The 17,044-nt window shown below is 45.4% G+C and overlaps 2 protein-coding genes across 3 annotated transcripts in view; one reads left to right on the top strand and one right to left on the bottom strand.

Annotated features, from left to right (window-relative positions):
* LOC117556919 (neurocalcin-delta A) overlaps positions 1 to 17,044 on the top strand; it is a 115,750-nt gene that overhangs the window by 32,330 nt on the left and 66,376 nt on the right. The window lies entirely within an intron of this gene.
* On the bottom strand, positions 12,914 to 14,014 carry LOC117556918. The gene is made up of 2 exons (XM_034232515.1): positions 13,345 to 14,014; positions 12,914 to 13,009 (listed from the first exon to the last, which is right to left on the bottom strand). Exons 1-2 carry the CDS (start codon positions 13,979 to 13,981, stop codon positions 12,921 to 12,923), a joined length of 726 nt encoding a protein of 241 aa, XP_034088406.1. The 5' UTR covers positions 13,982 to 14,014; the 3' UTR covers positions 12,914 to 12,920.

Genomic DNA, 17,044 nt, shown 5'->3' with positions numbered 1-17,044 from the left:
AACAGACACAGCCTGTTTCTGCACCAGAGCCTGAATCTCTGCTGAGAGGAAACTCATCCCCTCTCGAGAAGATAGCTTCACCTCTCGCATGCCCATAAAAGGGGGTGGGACGCTGCAGAACTGGAGTGAATAGCCCCGTTTCAGCGTCCTGTCCATCCACTTTGATAGTACACAGCTGAGTTTCCATTCCCCATAACACTGTGTTAAAGGGCATGCCCTCAGCTGTGGGGCCGCAGCTATAAAGCTGTGGTACTCTCTGGCGACCCGTCCCGCCGCAAAACTCCCCGTGAAGGGAAGATTCACCCATGGAGGGTCGACACAGAAAGGGCCGATTATTTGCTGAGGACCCTGAACGCACCGCCGCACGCTCATGTGTGAGCGCGCGCTCCCTCATAATGCCGTTTTTACCCTTACGGTGAACATCATTAATCGGAGTCCTCATAGGAGTAGTGCGTTCTACTAAGGTCCCTGAACGCACCGCCATGCTCTCTTCTGTGAGTGCGGGCGCTGCCATAATGCAACTCTGGTAACCTGCATTAATTGGAGTCTTAACCCCAGGCTTAGTGTGTTCCCCAACAGCAATATGCTGGCCATAATGCCTCTGTACCCGTATAGCATTACGATAGCTTTGTTTACGTTTCATCACTCTCATCTGCGCACTCCCACTAGCCTCCTCCCTTACAGGAGCTATGGCTGGGGCGGCGAGTGGGTAATCTGTACAGACATCATGTGCAAGTGTAGCATTGTGGAAACAAAGGACACTTAGACTTGGATACAGATCAACTTTTTCTTTATTTTAAAATGTTTTCAAAGGAATCTGTGCATCGAATAGGGAGGAGGCGGGATTCACCCTCGCGTCCCGGGCGAAGAGATTTCCTCCCCCCGCCAGTCAGCTTCGGGCAGACGGCGCACACCACCCGGCCGCTCTCTGCTGCTGAAGAGCTTGCCGAGGTCGGGCAGCCCTTCCCCGCGGCTGCCGATATGCCGTTACCACGTGATGGGCCGTAGAGGTGGAGGGCGCCGCAGCTACGGGACCCCCGTGCCGGCGCCTCTCCCTCCGCTTCACTGTCGCACTGCGCTCCCTCGCCTGCATGGAAACGCGCGGAGGAGCGCGTAGCGGGGCCAGCGGTAGCATCCTGCTAAGCTGGACCCTTTCCTCCTCCAGCCGGCTGAAGCGCTGAGTGACCGAGGAGATTGACCCAAAGAGCCCCTCCGTGGACACGGGGGCTCCGAGGAGATCTTCTCGGTCTTTTCTAGATAGGGCAGTGAGTCCCAACCACACGTGACGAGACGCCACTGTGGCCAAGGAAATCACCCGCCTTGCTGCAGCGGCCACGCCATGAATCAGATTATTCATCTGACCTATAGCGCGGTCCGGATAATTGCTCCCATCTTGCGACAGGAGGGCGGGGGCGGCTGCCTGAGGGGTGATCAGGGAGACGCCCAACACGCCGAGATTATTTGCTGCAGCCGCCATCTGCGTACCGATCTTGAACAACTTGTCCAGATATTCCAGAGTGTCTCGGTCCCGGGGCAGCGGGGGCAGGGGTCGTTTACCCTCCGCCCAACCAGCCGCCCGCGGAAGCAGATGGGCCGCCAGGCTCTCATCAAGGGGGGGCACCCCCGCACACGCTGTGTCCGAGCGGCCCTCCACCTTGATGATGCCTGCCATAGCAGCTACTGGGGCCTTCGTCTTGAATGGCTGCTGCCATGTCGCCTCCACACACCGCCATATATCAGGCAGCTGGGGCGAAACGAAGGTCGGTTGCGCTGGATGCACCGGGCCGTAAAACCCCTGTCTCAGGCGGCTTATAGGCCTCGGTGGCAGCGGTTGTGGGAGCGGTAGGCCTACGCGCTCCGCTGCCAGGGTCATCACTGCTGGGAAATCCAAACGTGCAGACCTGAGAGTCGGACCTCCCGACACCGAGACGTCCTCGTCCTACTCCTCCGGAATCGGGGTTGTCTGGCCCCACGGAAGGGAGAATCGGAACGGCACTTCTTCCTCTCCTGACTCGCCCATCTCGACCACGTCGAGTTCCGAATCCTCCACCTCCTCCTGCGGAGCCTCTGCTGGCAGGAAATGCTGCCCACGATGCTCACGCGTAAGCCGAGGAAGCATCTGGCAGGCTGAGCATGCCGGCGTCGGGCCCATACCGCTCACAGCGTGGTTAGGCCCCATACACAAAAAGCAGCAGGGGTGTGGATCCGCTCCCGCGATCAGGTTTGGACACTTCGGGCAGGTCCTGTGGTCAAGAACTGACTCCATTACTCTTAATTTTTCGTCTTTCTAAGCTCCGTGAAAACACTTCCGCTTGCTGAAGAGAAAAGGATGATAGTCAGGAGGCGAGGCCTCCTTTTATACGGTGCATTCAGGTAGGCCCGCCCAGGGCCGGCTACGTCTATAGAAGTCTCAGTGGGAGAATGCTTGCGGGGTAAGATAGTACCCATAGAGTCCAGTAGAGGGCGGAGCCTGTGAGAGATATAACTTTTATCCATGTATTTTTTCTTTTAATGTTTATTTTATTAGCTTTTCTTTTTAATGACTGATTTTAAATGCCTTTTTCTTAATGTCTTTCATTTTTTGTAAAGCACTTTGAATTGCCTTGTGTTGAAAAGTGCTATATAAATAAACTTGCCTTGCCTTGCCTTGATTTAGCCAGCTAACTTTCTACACGGCCACTGAGGGGACGCTGGCGTGTTTTTCGCCGCTCTTCATGCCGACGCTTACTTCGTGTCTACCACTCCATACTATCAATCTATTTAATTCCAATACACAGGAGAAATATTGTTCTCCTCTGGTTTTGTGTTTCTGCCATCTCCGTTGCTCAGCCGACTATGTTTGGCTGCTGTTTAGCTCTTAGCCTCTCCCATCCTGCTATTAGCAAAACGAGCTCACCATCACGCTCTACTATCAGTGTCGTCCTCGTTCCGGAATTCTCCGACTGGGCTCCTCTCTGCCACACTCCCAGGACTATCCAACAACCCTCCCTCAGTCCGGCCATTCCAACTGGGCTGTTTTCCATCACCGCTGCTGAGGTTCGAGGTCCGGTTTCTGCAGGGCTAATGGTGCTAGCTGCTAGCTGGCTCGCTGCTCTTCTTGTGATGCTGCTCCAATACTCCTCGCTGGAACTTCGTAACTTTTTCTACCACACTATCCCCGACTGCCTTACCGTTATCAAATCCCTTGGGCTTCTGCGTCGTCCCCGCTACATACACCGGGCATCCAGATACAAGTTTTTCTACTCCGAAACTCCTATCCCCGCGGTTGTTTCTGGCAGACCGTCTGTCGCACGGCGATGTCGTCATCACAACAAACGACGTCATCCGACCACACCTCCCGTTCGCTCTATCTACCTGAGGTCCCTGGCCTGTGCTGACAGTGTGCTGGTTTCTCCCTCCCTGTTCCCCCCAGCAGCTATGAACAACTATGTGACTTTTATGCTGCAGAATACCCGCTCCCTCAACAACAAAGCCCTACTCATCCACGACATTATCACTGACAGAAGCATTGACATCCTATGCTTAACAGAGACATGGCAAAATCAGCAGGATTTTGTGACACTCAATCAAGCTACACCCCCAGGCTATCTGTACATCCAGAAGCCCCGCTCCCTGGGTCGTGGCGGTGGATTGGCTGTTATCCACCGAGCCGGCATCCTGGTTAAAGAACTCCCAGTACCTACTACCACCTCATTGGAGTGTGTTGTCTTCAAACTGGCTGGGTCTGCTCCGCTCCAGGTTGCCCTCATTTACCGCCCACCTAAAGCTTCCACTACCTTCCTGTCTGAGCTGTCTGAGTTACTCACCTCTCTCTGCTCCATGTCTCCATCAACTCTCCTGCTCGGTGATTTTAACATCCACGTGGACTCGAGTAACTGCACATTCGCTGCTGAATTCCTCTCACTTTTGGACTGCTTCAACATCAAGCAACATGTCCAGGGCCCCACCCACATCAAAGGCCACACGCTGGATCTGGTGTGCTCTACCGGTTCCCCGCCACCCGACCTACAGCGCCTCGACCTGGCTGTATCTGACCACCACGCCATCCTCTTCACTGTTCCGGTCTCCCTGCCCAGGCAGCATCCTAAACGCACCATCATGTTTAGGAACATTAAGACTGTGAGTGCACAGGCCCTATCCGACCTGATAGCTACCCACATGGCCTCGGGTCCCTCCGACTCCACCGTGGACGGCCTGGTAGCCCACTACAACACTGCCCTATCCCTCAGTTTCAACTCTCTCGCCCCCATTAAAACCCGGACTGTTTCCTTCACCCGCCCTGCGCCCTGGTTCACCACTGAACTCCGCCGTTTGAAGGCCTCTGGTCGCCAGCTGGAGAGGCTCTCCAAAAAAACTGGCCTCACAGTCCACCTCCTGGCCTTTCGTGAGCATATCAAAACATATAAGGAAGCTCTCTCCCATGCCAAGACTCACTACTACTCCCGTCTCATTGGTGCTCAGCAAAGCAACCCCAGAAGACTGTTCTCCACCATCAACCGCCTACTACGGCCCCCTGACGCCCCTCAGCCCTCAGGGGCTCCCGATCTGTGCTCCAAATTCCTTGACTTCTTCCAGGCGAAAGTCGAGGCCATCCATCAGCAGCTCCTGGTGACTGGCCCTTCCCCCCTACCTGCACCTCAGCCACCTGGTAATGCACCCCAAGCGCCGCGCCTCTCCCACTCCAACCTCTCCTCCTTCTCCCCTGTGGATGCTCTCCAAGTGGCCAAACTGGTCAGCTCGGCCAAGACCTCCACCTGCTCCCTGGACCCCATGCCCACAGCCCTGGTCAAGGACTGCCTACCCACCCTCTGTCCCTACATGGTGGTCATCATCAACGCTTCTCTGGCTCCTGGTATAGTCCCCACCAGCTTCAAACTGGCCTCAGTCACCCCCATACTCAAAAAACCTGGCCTGGACCCCGACGACCTCCAGAACCACCGGCCGATCTCCAACCTTCCCTTCCTCAGCAAAACTCTGGAAAGAGTGGTCGCCGGCCAACTCCATAAGTACCTGTCCAACAATGAGCTCTATGAGCCCTTCCAATCCGGCTTCAGACAGCAACACAGCACTGAGACCGCCCTCATCAAGATCACCAACAATCTCCTCATTGCTGCTGACTCTGGCCGCCTCAGCATCCTCATCCTCCTGGACCTCTCTGCAGCATTTGACACCATCTCTCACAACATCCTCCTCACCCGCCTCTCAGACCTCCTAGGTGTCACTGGCACAGCGCTGTCCTGGTTGACATCCTACCTCCACAACAGGAAACAGTTTGTATCCATCAGTGGCTCAAACTCAGCCCCGGCCCCAGTCCACCACGGTGTACCCCAGGGCTCTGTGCTTGGCCCCCTCCTGTTCACCATTTACATGCTCCCCCTCGGCCAGATCATCCGACATCATGGACTCAACTTCCACTGCTACGCTGATGATACCCAATTGTATCTCAGCACCACTCCATCCTCCCAGCTCCCCCCTCAGTCTCTCATCAACTGCCTGCATGACATCAAAGCATGGATGTCATGCAACTATCTGAAACTAAACAGCATGAAAACAGAGCTCATGGTTGTGGCACCCAAGGCCCTGCTCCAGAAGGTTGGTGACTTCGTCCTTGAGGTTGACGGCTGCTCCATCTCCCATCTCCCCATCTCCTGAAGCCCGCAACCTGGGTGTCATCCTCGACTCCACCCTTTCCTTCCATTCCCACGTCAAATCTGTGACCAAATCTGCCTTTTATCACCTGAGGAACATTGCCAGACTCCGACCGTCACTCTCGGAGTCGGTTGCCGAAACCCTAGTCCATGCATTTGTCACCACCCGCTTGGACTACTGCAATGGTGTCCTGTTCGGGGTTCCCAACAAAACCCTGGACAGGCTCCAGTATGTCCAAAACTGTGCTGCTAGGGTACTCACGCACACAAAACCGTGGCAGCACATCACTCCCACCCTCATCCACCTACACTGGTTGCCGGTCAAGTCCCGCATATCCTACAAAATCCTCCTCCTTACCTACAAATCCCTCCATGCCCTTGCCCCCCAGTACCTATCGGACATCCTTCACCCACATGCCCCACCCCGGAACCTGCGGTCCTCAGACTCTGGCCTGCTTACCACCCCCCCGCACCAAACTGCGAACCTACGGGGACAGAGCCTTCAGTGTGGCAGCCCCCACCCTCTGGAACGCTCTCCCTGCGGAGATACGCAACATCCCCACACTTGAAGCCTTCAAAAGGGCCCTCAAGTCCCATCTGTTTGCCAAGGCTTTCGGCCCCTAAATCGATCTGTTGTTCTGTTTGTCTGTCTTTTGTTTTGTTATGTTTGTCTTTGCACTATTACTTGTGAAGCGACCTTGGGTCCCCTGAAAGGCGCTATAGAAATTGAAGCTATTATTATTATTATTATTATTATTATTATTATTATTATTATTACACATAAACAGAACTTTTATAACTATATCAAAATATGTTTTTACATATTACATAAGGCACAATCAAATTAACATCATGAAACATAAAAAAAAGATGATGTTTATGCCCACCCTACTATATACATGTGCTATATAAAAAGGAAATTAAGCTTAAAGGGTGGACATTGCTGAGCCTTAGGTCTGTGGGTCAGCTAGCTAACCCTCTGCACGTTAACATAACTTTTACAACTATATAAAATATGTGTTTTAAATATTTTTGATCGGACCAACTTTAAGAGTGTGACAAAATGATTAAAAACATGAAAAAATACATGAGTGAAAGTTTATGTTCACCCAACTTTACTCCTTTGAATCCTTTCAATGGAATTGTAGTCTTGTTCTTGGAAGGTGAGAAACTGTTGAGCTAAGTTAGCCTTAGCTCTGAGAGTGATCCAGATTTAGCTAGCTAACCTTCTACACATTAACATTTTCATTTGTACGGTGTAACGGTAAGCTGTGACATTTATAGAGTTGTTGCGGAATGTTCGCTCTAAGCGTCATTCGAATTTCAAACCGATTTTCTAACTTACGACGTGAAAACAGTTTATAAGGTACACCGTTATAGCATGCTTCTCTCAAGCCAGTATTGCCTTACCGGTCATGTGATGCATAGGCATGTCCTGATTTATTTAAATCTCATGCTATGAAAAGACGGACGGACACACACACGTGTCACTTATAGAAGCGGCTGCACCGCTTAAAAATGCAAACATTTTTATAAATAGAATAAATAACTCTAGTTTTACTGTTTATAACTCAACTCAGCATGAGTGTTACGTACTCCCCCCCCTTTTGTTGTCCTCTTTGTTCTCTCTGCTGTGCAGGTACACCTGGCTCCGCCTTCCCCAGGTGTTCCCAGTTGTCACTCAGCCGAGCTTGGTGCAGGTGTTCCCAGTTGCCAATCAGCCGAGCATAAAAGAGGAGACTGAAGGAGAAGGAGGGGGCCGATCACTACTCCGGATGTCTCTGCTGTGTCAGAGCTCTTTTGCCTTTTTGTTGTGTTTCCTGGAGGACGTGTTAGTATTAGGTTTTCGCGGCTTTATTTCTCCCGTTAGGTTCTGTTGGATTTTGGGTAGCGGAGGAAGGCTCTGGATCCTACGGCCCGTGGTGTGGTTGGCCCAAGTCCCCTCCGTCTGTTTGTTTGTTTTACCTGTCCTCCAGTGGAATGATTAAGTATTGTGGCAATAAATGTACGATCACAGTTTAGTGTACTTTTGTTTTATGTTGCGGACTGCCTCACGAGCCACTACTATTGAGTAGGGAGGCGGGTCGTAACAATGAGCATAGCTTTCATTAGAGCCTAATATGAAGGCTCTACGACAACGTTCAAAAATCGACAGCCATCTTGGATTTGAAGGTCAAAAATAGGTCAAATCATCAAAACAACATCAAATATTAATTCCTTGACCCAAAAATTACCAGAAACCATGTATTGAACAACATTGTAGGCCAAATCATTGAAAAGCTCATTTTCAACCTATGGTGATGGCAGCCATTTTGGATGTAGGGCTCTAAAGAATGTTGCCCGCATTTTTGCGAGGGGCATGGGGGCTCATTTTTTTTTAAAAACCCTTCATAGATGACAAATCCACTGAGAAACTAACCTCCGCTCTCCACGGTCCCGTGACCGTATAACCAATTAGTTAGGTCATCTCCAGCAATTCCGTAATTGCTGGAGATGACCCAACTAATTGGTTATGGCCATGATTTTATGATTATTGAAATGTATACAGTTCTGTTTCATATAGGTCAGGGGTGCCCAACCAGTCGATCGCGATCGACCGGAGATTCCCAATCGATCGCGATCGACCGGAGATTCCCAATCGATCGCGAGATGTGTCTAAAAATAGAACAGCAATATTCTGTTTTATCGTTAATGTCCTATATAACATAATCTTCCTGTGCCAGAATAATGCACTTGAACGCATCAAAGCTCTGTGATTGGCCTGACCCCATGTGTCGGGGCGTGGCTGGTGGGCAGTGGGCACTATTTCGCTGACGTTGTCCGTGTCAACAGGAGTGACAGTCCGCAATTATGGCAGAAGCAAAAAAGCCCAAAATATATCATTTTCACTCCGAGTGGGAGGATGATTATTTTTGTATCTATTCCAATTCAAAGTCCATCTGTCTCATCTGCAATGCGAGCGTGGCTTTATCGAAGAAGGGTAATTTAGGAGCGGCATTTCAAAACAGTGCACAAACGCTACGAGACGGAATTCCCTCCTGATTCTGCCCTACGCTCCCAAAAGGGGAGGGGCCTGAAAGGACAGCTAAATGCACAGCAGTCCATTTTCACCAGCCCCAACAACAAGAGCAAGGCTGCTACCATAGGCATAGCATCTTAACGTGTCAGTCACGTTTGATATAATAATAAAAACTCAAGTTAGATACCGTTATTAATCATCTGTACGTTTTAGTTCGTTTGAACTTATTCATTATAATTATTGTACAAAATGGTATAAGAATGCAAACATTAAGATCTGGTCAAATTGATTATAGTCTATTATCAATTCAGGTTAAGAAACTAGTGTTGCTTGCATCCTATTTTAAAGGCATTTATTTTTATACTCTACTAAAATTCAACAAAAAAAGGGTTTGATTCTATTAATGTTGTCTTTTTTATTGCATGTTGGCAGCAGATTCCTGTGTAGCTTCAGATCTGACTTGTCTTATTAGTAAGCCTAATTTATACTTTTGTAGCAACACTATTTTTATATAATGGCAAAGAAAGGGTTCAGAGTCTTTTCTTTTTTCCCTGTGTCATCTGTGGCAGCACTGTTCAATGTTTCTTGAAAACATTACCCACTGTAGTATGTGACGTGTGAATAAACTCCAACTCTGTATCAACAACACTGTTGTGTAACTTCAGTTAAATACTTGTATGTGTGTAGACTAGAAAGAGGTAAGATAAAGGATCTGCAGTATTTTATGAAGTATTAATCGTACAAAGGTCAGTTTAATACAAGTAGAAGTGTGTATTTACCTGGTAGTAGGCTGTCAGTAATGGCTACGCTCTCTATTTGGACTGGTAGATCTCGGCAGACTGGCAACTTTAAAAGTAGCTCTCGGTTCAAAAAAGGTTGGGCACCCCTGATATAGGTGTTCCCATAGATCTAGTCTCGTTATTTTCCCCTCAAAATGCACCAGATTGATGCATTTAACTCCAAAATAAAAATACAATGTTTACCGGGGGAGCATGCCCCCGGACCCCCCTAGAGGATTGGAGGTCCACCCCCACTTAAAATCACATGGATAGGTTCCTAAATACATTTACCATTTGTTTAAAATAGTAACCCATGTCCATATGTTTATTTGTGGGTAGTAGATTTAAACTATAGGGCTATCACTATGAGCCCTGCCTGTACCTGTTCGCTCTGCCATCGCGTGAAGGGTCTAACAAGTGACCAACAGAAAGGTTCATGTTAATGTTAATGTTGTTGCACATCACAAAGGCACGTCACCTCAACCCCCACCCACCCCGCTACCACCACCCCCCCAAGTATATTTCAGATCTGTGGGAAACACTGCTTCTTCATTCTGATTCTTTCCATCTTGCAGAATCACTCAAATGTATTATATGCTAGTAATGGTGATTTTAAATGGGTTATCTTTTCTAACAATATTACATAGCTCACCACATACTGTATATTGATGTTTTACAATCTTTAGTTATTTAGTGGTTTGTCTTTTTATCTATACAATGGCGTTTAGCTGGCCTACACTGTAAACAATTTTTTAAAAAAATGTTATTTTTACGGTAAAAAACTGGCAGCTGTGGTTGCCAGAACTTTACCGTAAAAAATACGGTAGAACTTTATGTACTATTACGGTAAAAGGATATCAGTACTGCTGACTTTACGGTTAATGTTTGAGTTTTATTCCATATTTTACCATATAAATACAGGTTTTTACCACTGAAAGAAACACTTTTTTGCCATAAAATGAACATAAAAATACTGTATGAACACCGTCTAAATAAAGTTTTTGCCATTAAATTAGACTGTTTCACTGTGCAGTTAACAGTCTGTAATATAAATTCCCGTAATATGCCCTACAAATAAAGGTTGTGCCATGAAAAATGACAGTGGTTCCCTGTACAATTAACAGTCTGTAATAAAAAAATACTACTTTTCCCCATATAAATTCCCTTAAAATGTCGTACAAGGAAATGCTGTGCTGTGAAATTTGACAGTGCTTTACTGTAAAATAATCAGTTTGCAAAATACAATACTACTTTTTCCTATATAAATTCCCTTACAAAAGCAGTACAAAAAAAGGTTTTGCCATGAAATATGGTTTTATTGTGAAATTAACAGTATAATGTAATGATTTCACTTCTAATACGTAAAATCCTATCTTGGTCCATAGTCAGACAGAAGTCCAACGTTTTTGATAGTCCATTAAAAAGATCAGCAAGCAGTCAAGGGGTTTCCAATGTGTTGCCCTCCTGTAGCTGTTGAGGCAAGGGAGCAGCATGTGGACATCGAGGGTCCCACCAGGGTGGGTGGAATGGATCGGGGACCTAACACCAGCATCAGGGAGAGAGCAGAGAGAAAAATCACAGGATCAAAAGTCGTTTCATTTACACTTAAGTAGTGGTGGGATATATTATATTGCAAAACCTTTAGATCACAATATTTTTATAATTTTGGACTGTAACAATATACAGCACATCTTAGTATACGAGTTTTCTTGTAATTCAATTTGAAATGGTTTATAAATGAAGGGACTCTCAATAACCTATTTACATTTTCACTATAGTAAGTCCTGTCATGGGTTATATGATTACATGATGTATTGATATAGACTCTGCTAGCAGTTGGAGTAATGTCACTTTGCTGACGGTAACATCCCCCCAAACACTCAGTATTAGTTCATCTCTACTGGTAGACACATTTCTAAAGAGCACAGTATATACCACTATACTAAAGTCAATATTTACTGAAAGCGTGCATGATAGAAAACCTGTTTGTGTGGAATCACTCACCATAAATGTCCTGACTGAATGTAGAAACAGGTCCACATTGAAGGATCAGGGAGGAGAACTTCCAGCAGCAGGAGAACGCTGAGTGGAACTTGGTAGTTTGACTGGGACCAGCCCTAATGATGGTGCAGCCCTATCAATGCCCTAACAAGTGAGAAAAGAAAGTCAAAGATTAAATTGTAATATAAACAAAAACAATAATTGACTCTCTCTAGACTTGTATCTCTTACCTGGAAAGGTAATAATGTCAAGAAGAATCCAGTTGAGGATCACTGAACACGTTTGGCTTGGCCTATTGGAAGGGAAACAATACTTTAGACGCAGAATACAAATCTGATGTATATATTTTAAATATGCAGCTAACTTACCAGCTCAGTTCTTTAATGATGCCATCAGAGGAAACATAACTGGCCTGACTTGAGTATTTTCATAATCATTTATTCTAAAACAAATGATAGACTGAACCACCTACACTGTTCAATATTGTAATAGTACAAATAACCAACCCATACATATGTTATACTCTGCAAAGTTACCAAATGCACATATGCTGTTCATACTCTACAGACAACCCTACATTCACACTCTTTTGTATATTGTAACTCTCTACCATCCTTCACTATACATATTGTATTGTATTATTACCTACACTCCTGCATTTATCTATATTTGCACTTCTGGTTACATGCTACTGCATTTCATCGGATTTGTACCTGTACTGTACTCTGCAATGACAATGAAAGTGAATCTAATATATTCTAAACTTAACAACTTTTCTGAGCGCAAATTTATGTTTTTAAAAATTGCTCATTGTACCTAGCAGCCACACAAAAAATGTCACATCTCACATTTTAAAATAAAGAAAAGCTTTATTTCATTGCTGTTAAGCAAAGGTTTTGGATATTTGCTTTTCACAAAAACGACTACCTCGATGAGTAAGAGTTCCAAATTCCTAGAACTATCAAGTTCGCCTGAACTTCTTTGCAGCACAAATCTATTGACATCACTCAGTAAAGCTGAACATGTACTCTGGCTTTACAAACTATACCAGACACTTTTCCAAGGAAAAGTTTACATTGGCTTTCAGAACTAGCAATTCCATACACATTTTGGAAAAAATTGGAACACATTGTTCCAAAGCACCCAACTCTAAAGGGTTAGGGTTAGTAGGATATGTCTATATCCACTCATGGTCTGCAAGGTCTGCAATCAGAGTGAGGACTCTGGGATTGACTGGGAGTACTTTCTTGTTTTTCTTCCACTCGACTTTGGTTCCTCTCTCAGGATTTATTGAGAAGAAACACCTTCATGAAAAATACATATATTAATTCACAAAAAACAATTGATGGCTGAAAAAGAAACTTGTATTGTTAAATACTATAACAACAAAGAAATTGTACCTTTGGAGGAACTCAAGTGTTGAACGTAGTTCCACTGGGTAGTGAATGTTGAAACAGTAGTAACACCCGAACATCAGGCAGACGTGAAGGAAGTGATGTGGTCGTTGACAACCTCTTGGTCGATGCTCAACATAAACATCCCAGCAGCAAAGCAGGAGGACCCTGAAAAATGTAAGAATACAAAAAACAAAACAAACAAATAAACTTCCATAACAAAGGCATCAATGTCAGCCATTGACTAAACATACAATGGTGCTTATTACATTCAAGGGCCATCAAAAAAAAAAAAAAAAGATAACGGAGTTGGTTAAAACCATACTGCTGCCTTGAATTCTGCTATTGGCTGACCTTGGTATCAGTTAAAGTAATGGTCAGTATCGTTATATGGGCTGCAACATAACCTGGAACTAAGTAAGCCAGTAGTACAATTGCATTTCAGTACACTAGTAGATTCATTCTAGAGGGTTTGGTTGCACTTTCAGTGTTTGTTTACTTACCACACACAATGATGCAGGGTGTTGCCGGCAACTTCTCCATCTGAACCTCTTGGGCCAGGCATGTGTCCTCGACGAAATGGAACAGATTCTCCTTTTGCTCACCAAAAAGAGCCAGTAAGAGACATACCATCTGTATGATGTCTTCTGAACAACCATCCGACTGACCTCTCTCAGTCTGAAACTTGATCAGAGCATCCAGGACTTGCTTGTTTTTTGGTGCAGCAACACGTTTGAGGAAGTCTAAGAGGCGTCTACCCTTTTTGTCCACATTGGCAAGGAAGGACTCCATCAGACTCACACCAGTAAGTTCTTGGAAGTGTGCTGCCATACCAACTTCCCTGAACAAAAAGGGCCACTCTTGGCCAAGTGTCTTGATGCGTGTCCCCTTGTTGATGTACACACGCTGCGTGTAATAGGTGGACTGTACTAATGTTCTCACATCATCTGTATTGTAGTTTATCTCTTCAAACATATTCTTCATCTTTTCTTTTTTTTCTTGCTGACTCTCCACAGTCTCGGAGAGTGGCAAATGTTTTGGCTCCCAGTTGACGCAGCCATATGTGTCTTGAACACCGGCTCTTTTTTTTGCTGGAACTTCCTCTGTGTCATCATCATCTGATGTGGCCTTGCGTTTCATTATTTTTGGTGTGTTGGGTCGTTTAACATTTTCAATTCGCGCTTGGAGTTGCTTTACCAGTGAATGGTATCCAGGTCCAACAACATCACCCTCGATGACATCCAGTAAGGATTTTGGATACTTGGCCACCATTCTTTTGCCTATCTCTGTAGTGTCGCGTTTGGCTGGATTATTAGACTCCTTCATAATCTCCTCGACCACAATCCTTACCATCTCTCGGCGTAGTCGCGAACTCGGTCTTCTCTGCCTTTCCAAACTCTGCAGTAACTCTTCAGGGAGCTTCTGCCATGGTATTTTAAAATTGTCTACCCAGTTTGGCACAAAAGCGGAACAGGCTCCCGGTGACGAGATGCTTGTGGATGATGCTGGTGAGTTAAAGGACGGAGTGGAACAGAAGGACACCGGAGAGGAAACTGTATTCATTTCAATACACTTACTGTTCTGGGCCCAGGCAGCAACAAGTCTTCTGGCTTGGATTGGCTTCAACACCAGCAGCAGGTCTGCTTCTGTAACGTACTGCAGATCATCTGTGGTCCCTGCACCGAGTGCCTCCAAAGTATCTACTACTGAACTGAGAACTGCTATAGGAAGATCTGGAAAAACTGCAGTAATGGCACTGCTTATCTTCTGTGTCTCAGCCATATCTATCAGATACATAAAAACAAAAAATAAGAACATTCTGGAAAACATGTAACATCTGACATCTAAGCATCTACTCTGACATTACAGAGTGCTTCAATGGGACTATCTGGTATCCATTTTTCATGTAAGATGATAATGGCCACATGTCGATCAGTTCATTAATGTGTAGGCATTGCAATCTTCCACTTTCGTTTTTCACTGAGTACATGTGGTAGTGTGGAAGAAATTCTGCTGAATAAACTCTCATCAGAAAATGAAGTGCAGAACCATCTTTCACTACAATGAGGATGAGTTCACCAAACTCCACTAAGTCATCATTCCTAGTGACAAGAAATTGGCCCTTCTTGTAAGTTATTCCGTTATATTGCACATCTACAGGAATCTTTGCATTTATTTCAGTGAAGCAAAATTGTAAGACTGCATCTTGAACTTGTTCACTGTAAAGCTCGGAATAAAATGGCGAGCAGTCTTTTATTTGCAAGGCTGGAGAACTTACTGACCTAGCTGAAAGATAGGCCTGAAACATCTGATGTCTTTCTAAAAGAGTGAGACACAGATTTGTAAAGTTCTTCAAATGCCTTGCACACCTTTTAAAGTAACTATGTTTGCTCTCAAAGCGCATAGTCCATAATCGCATCAGTGGGCCAAATTTTAGAATCAATCCTGGATAGTGCCGTAAATAATGATGTTTTGGTCTCAAATTTGTATCTGGAAACAGTGCCTTCCTGGATTCTAAATATTCCTGAATGAGAGCATCCAGGTAAGTGACCTGAGGCCTGGACATTTTCTGAGCACAAATCAAGTCAACTATGTCTTTCAGTTGTAGAGTTAATTGCCAAACATCATCCTGTGGCTCTTGCACTCTGTCTCCAATTATTAGAGGCAACAGTCTTAAAAAATTCCAGTTCTGTACAGCATGACCAGAAAGTCTTAGTGTTTTAGGACTGACCTCACTGCTTAATGCGCCTGTTCAAAATAGAGTATGTGAACCATCTCTTTTTCTTAACAAAATATCTCAGATAAAGTCCAACATCATAAGAGAGGACACCCTCAAAGATGTCATGGCCAAGACATGGGGGCAAACCAGGCAGACAAACATCAAAGTGGTTCAAAGAGTTAAACACTGACCGGAACTTTATTCCTTGAACATCTGTCACATCCTCAATCTCCAAACGATCAACTGCAGCCCTGTAATTCTCAGTGGTGCGCTCTGGTCCACATGAATTTGGGTCATCACCGCGAAATTCAGTTCGAGAAATTAGACAGTATCTGCAGAAATATTGTGAGAAACTGAAATTTTCAGTAAATCCACCAATGCAATGCGAGCCCAGGTTGTCTCCAGCAATGCAGTAAAGAGTCCCTTTAACGACAGTTTCATCTGCCATTGTTATCCCATTCTCCTCCAGTATTTTCAAGTCAGCCAGCAACTCTTTAAAAACCTTGGCATGGCCAAATTCTTTAAAGTCCTTCTCTCTACACAGCAAAACCAGCTGCATGTGATCAACACTTGATCGAACATGAGGGGGGAAATTTAGTAGTGAGAAGTACACAGCCAATATTTTGTGCTTTTTTTTTGCAGAACCCAAAGGGTTCACCACCTCAAATGCATCCTGGTATAAGACCAGCTTAAGACAAGTTGGGTTTTCCTGAAAAAAGGTGTTGGATTTAAACACCTTACCATCACAGCTGTCACAGAGAACATCTGGTATGGAGACATCATTAGAATCTCCCGACATGAGTCCCTGCCAAAAATCTGACCCTAGCATATTCTTCAAAGTGTTTAACACAGGAACATAATATGCACATCTTTCTATTCTGTTCTCATCTCTGCCTAAAAACACCCTTTTGGGCTCAACATATTGAAACACTTCTCTAAAGCACTTGGCTCTAGAGTAGGCTGTTCTCATAGGCCCTGTGTGGCAAGCTGAGAACAAGTCAGATTCCTTCACTGTATCACAGATTTTTACAATGTCCACATCCGATACTGGCAAATCTTTCAGAAGCAAGTTTAATCTATTCAGAGTATATGTCTGTCCCAACTCATGTATATTCTGAATCTCTTCAACAATGTTCTGAATAGTAGATGCTGGAATAAGATGTTGTCCCTGCAATTTTATGTAAAACATACACACATTTCTGTGGTACAAGTCACTGAAATTACACATGTCCCCAACAGTGTCTCCATCATCTGACATACTGGCAGTTTCCTGTATGGCAGTGGCACTCTGCTCACTTGTAGAAGGACATGCATTTTCGAATGAGCCGCAAATCATATTTACAGAACAATGTCTGTGTTTTCTGGACAAATGGGAAGTAAATGAAGATTTTACAGTAAACACACTTTTACATCCTCTCACAGGACACTTCACAAGACACCCCTCTGCTATGTGCTCCTTCAGGTGTGCAACCAGCTCTTTGACT

The sequence above is a fragment of the Gymnodraco acuticeps genome, unplaced genomic scaffold (assembly GCF_902827175.1).
Source record: "Gymnodraco acuticeps unplaced genomic scaffold, fGymAcu1.1, whole genome shotgun sequence".
Taxonomy (NCBI): Eukaryota; Metazoa; Chordata; class Actinopteri; order Perciformes; family Bathydraconidae; genus Gymnodraco; species Gymnodraco acuticeps.
Note: the sequence above shows the minus strand (reverse complement) of the source record. Positions and strands in the feature narration are given on the sequence as shown.

What these genes read in the sequence shown, in the direction of transcription:
- LOC117556918 (XM_034232515.1), bottom strand. Translation starts at nt 13,981, where the DNA reads ATGAAACGCAAGGCCACATCAGATGATGATGACACAGAGGAAGTTCCA. An exon ending in ACCCTGCATCATTGTGTGTG is followed by an intron (nt 13,010 to 13,344) that starts GTAAGTAAACAA and finishes TACATTTTTCAG; the next exon opens with GGTCCTCCTGCTTTGCTGCT.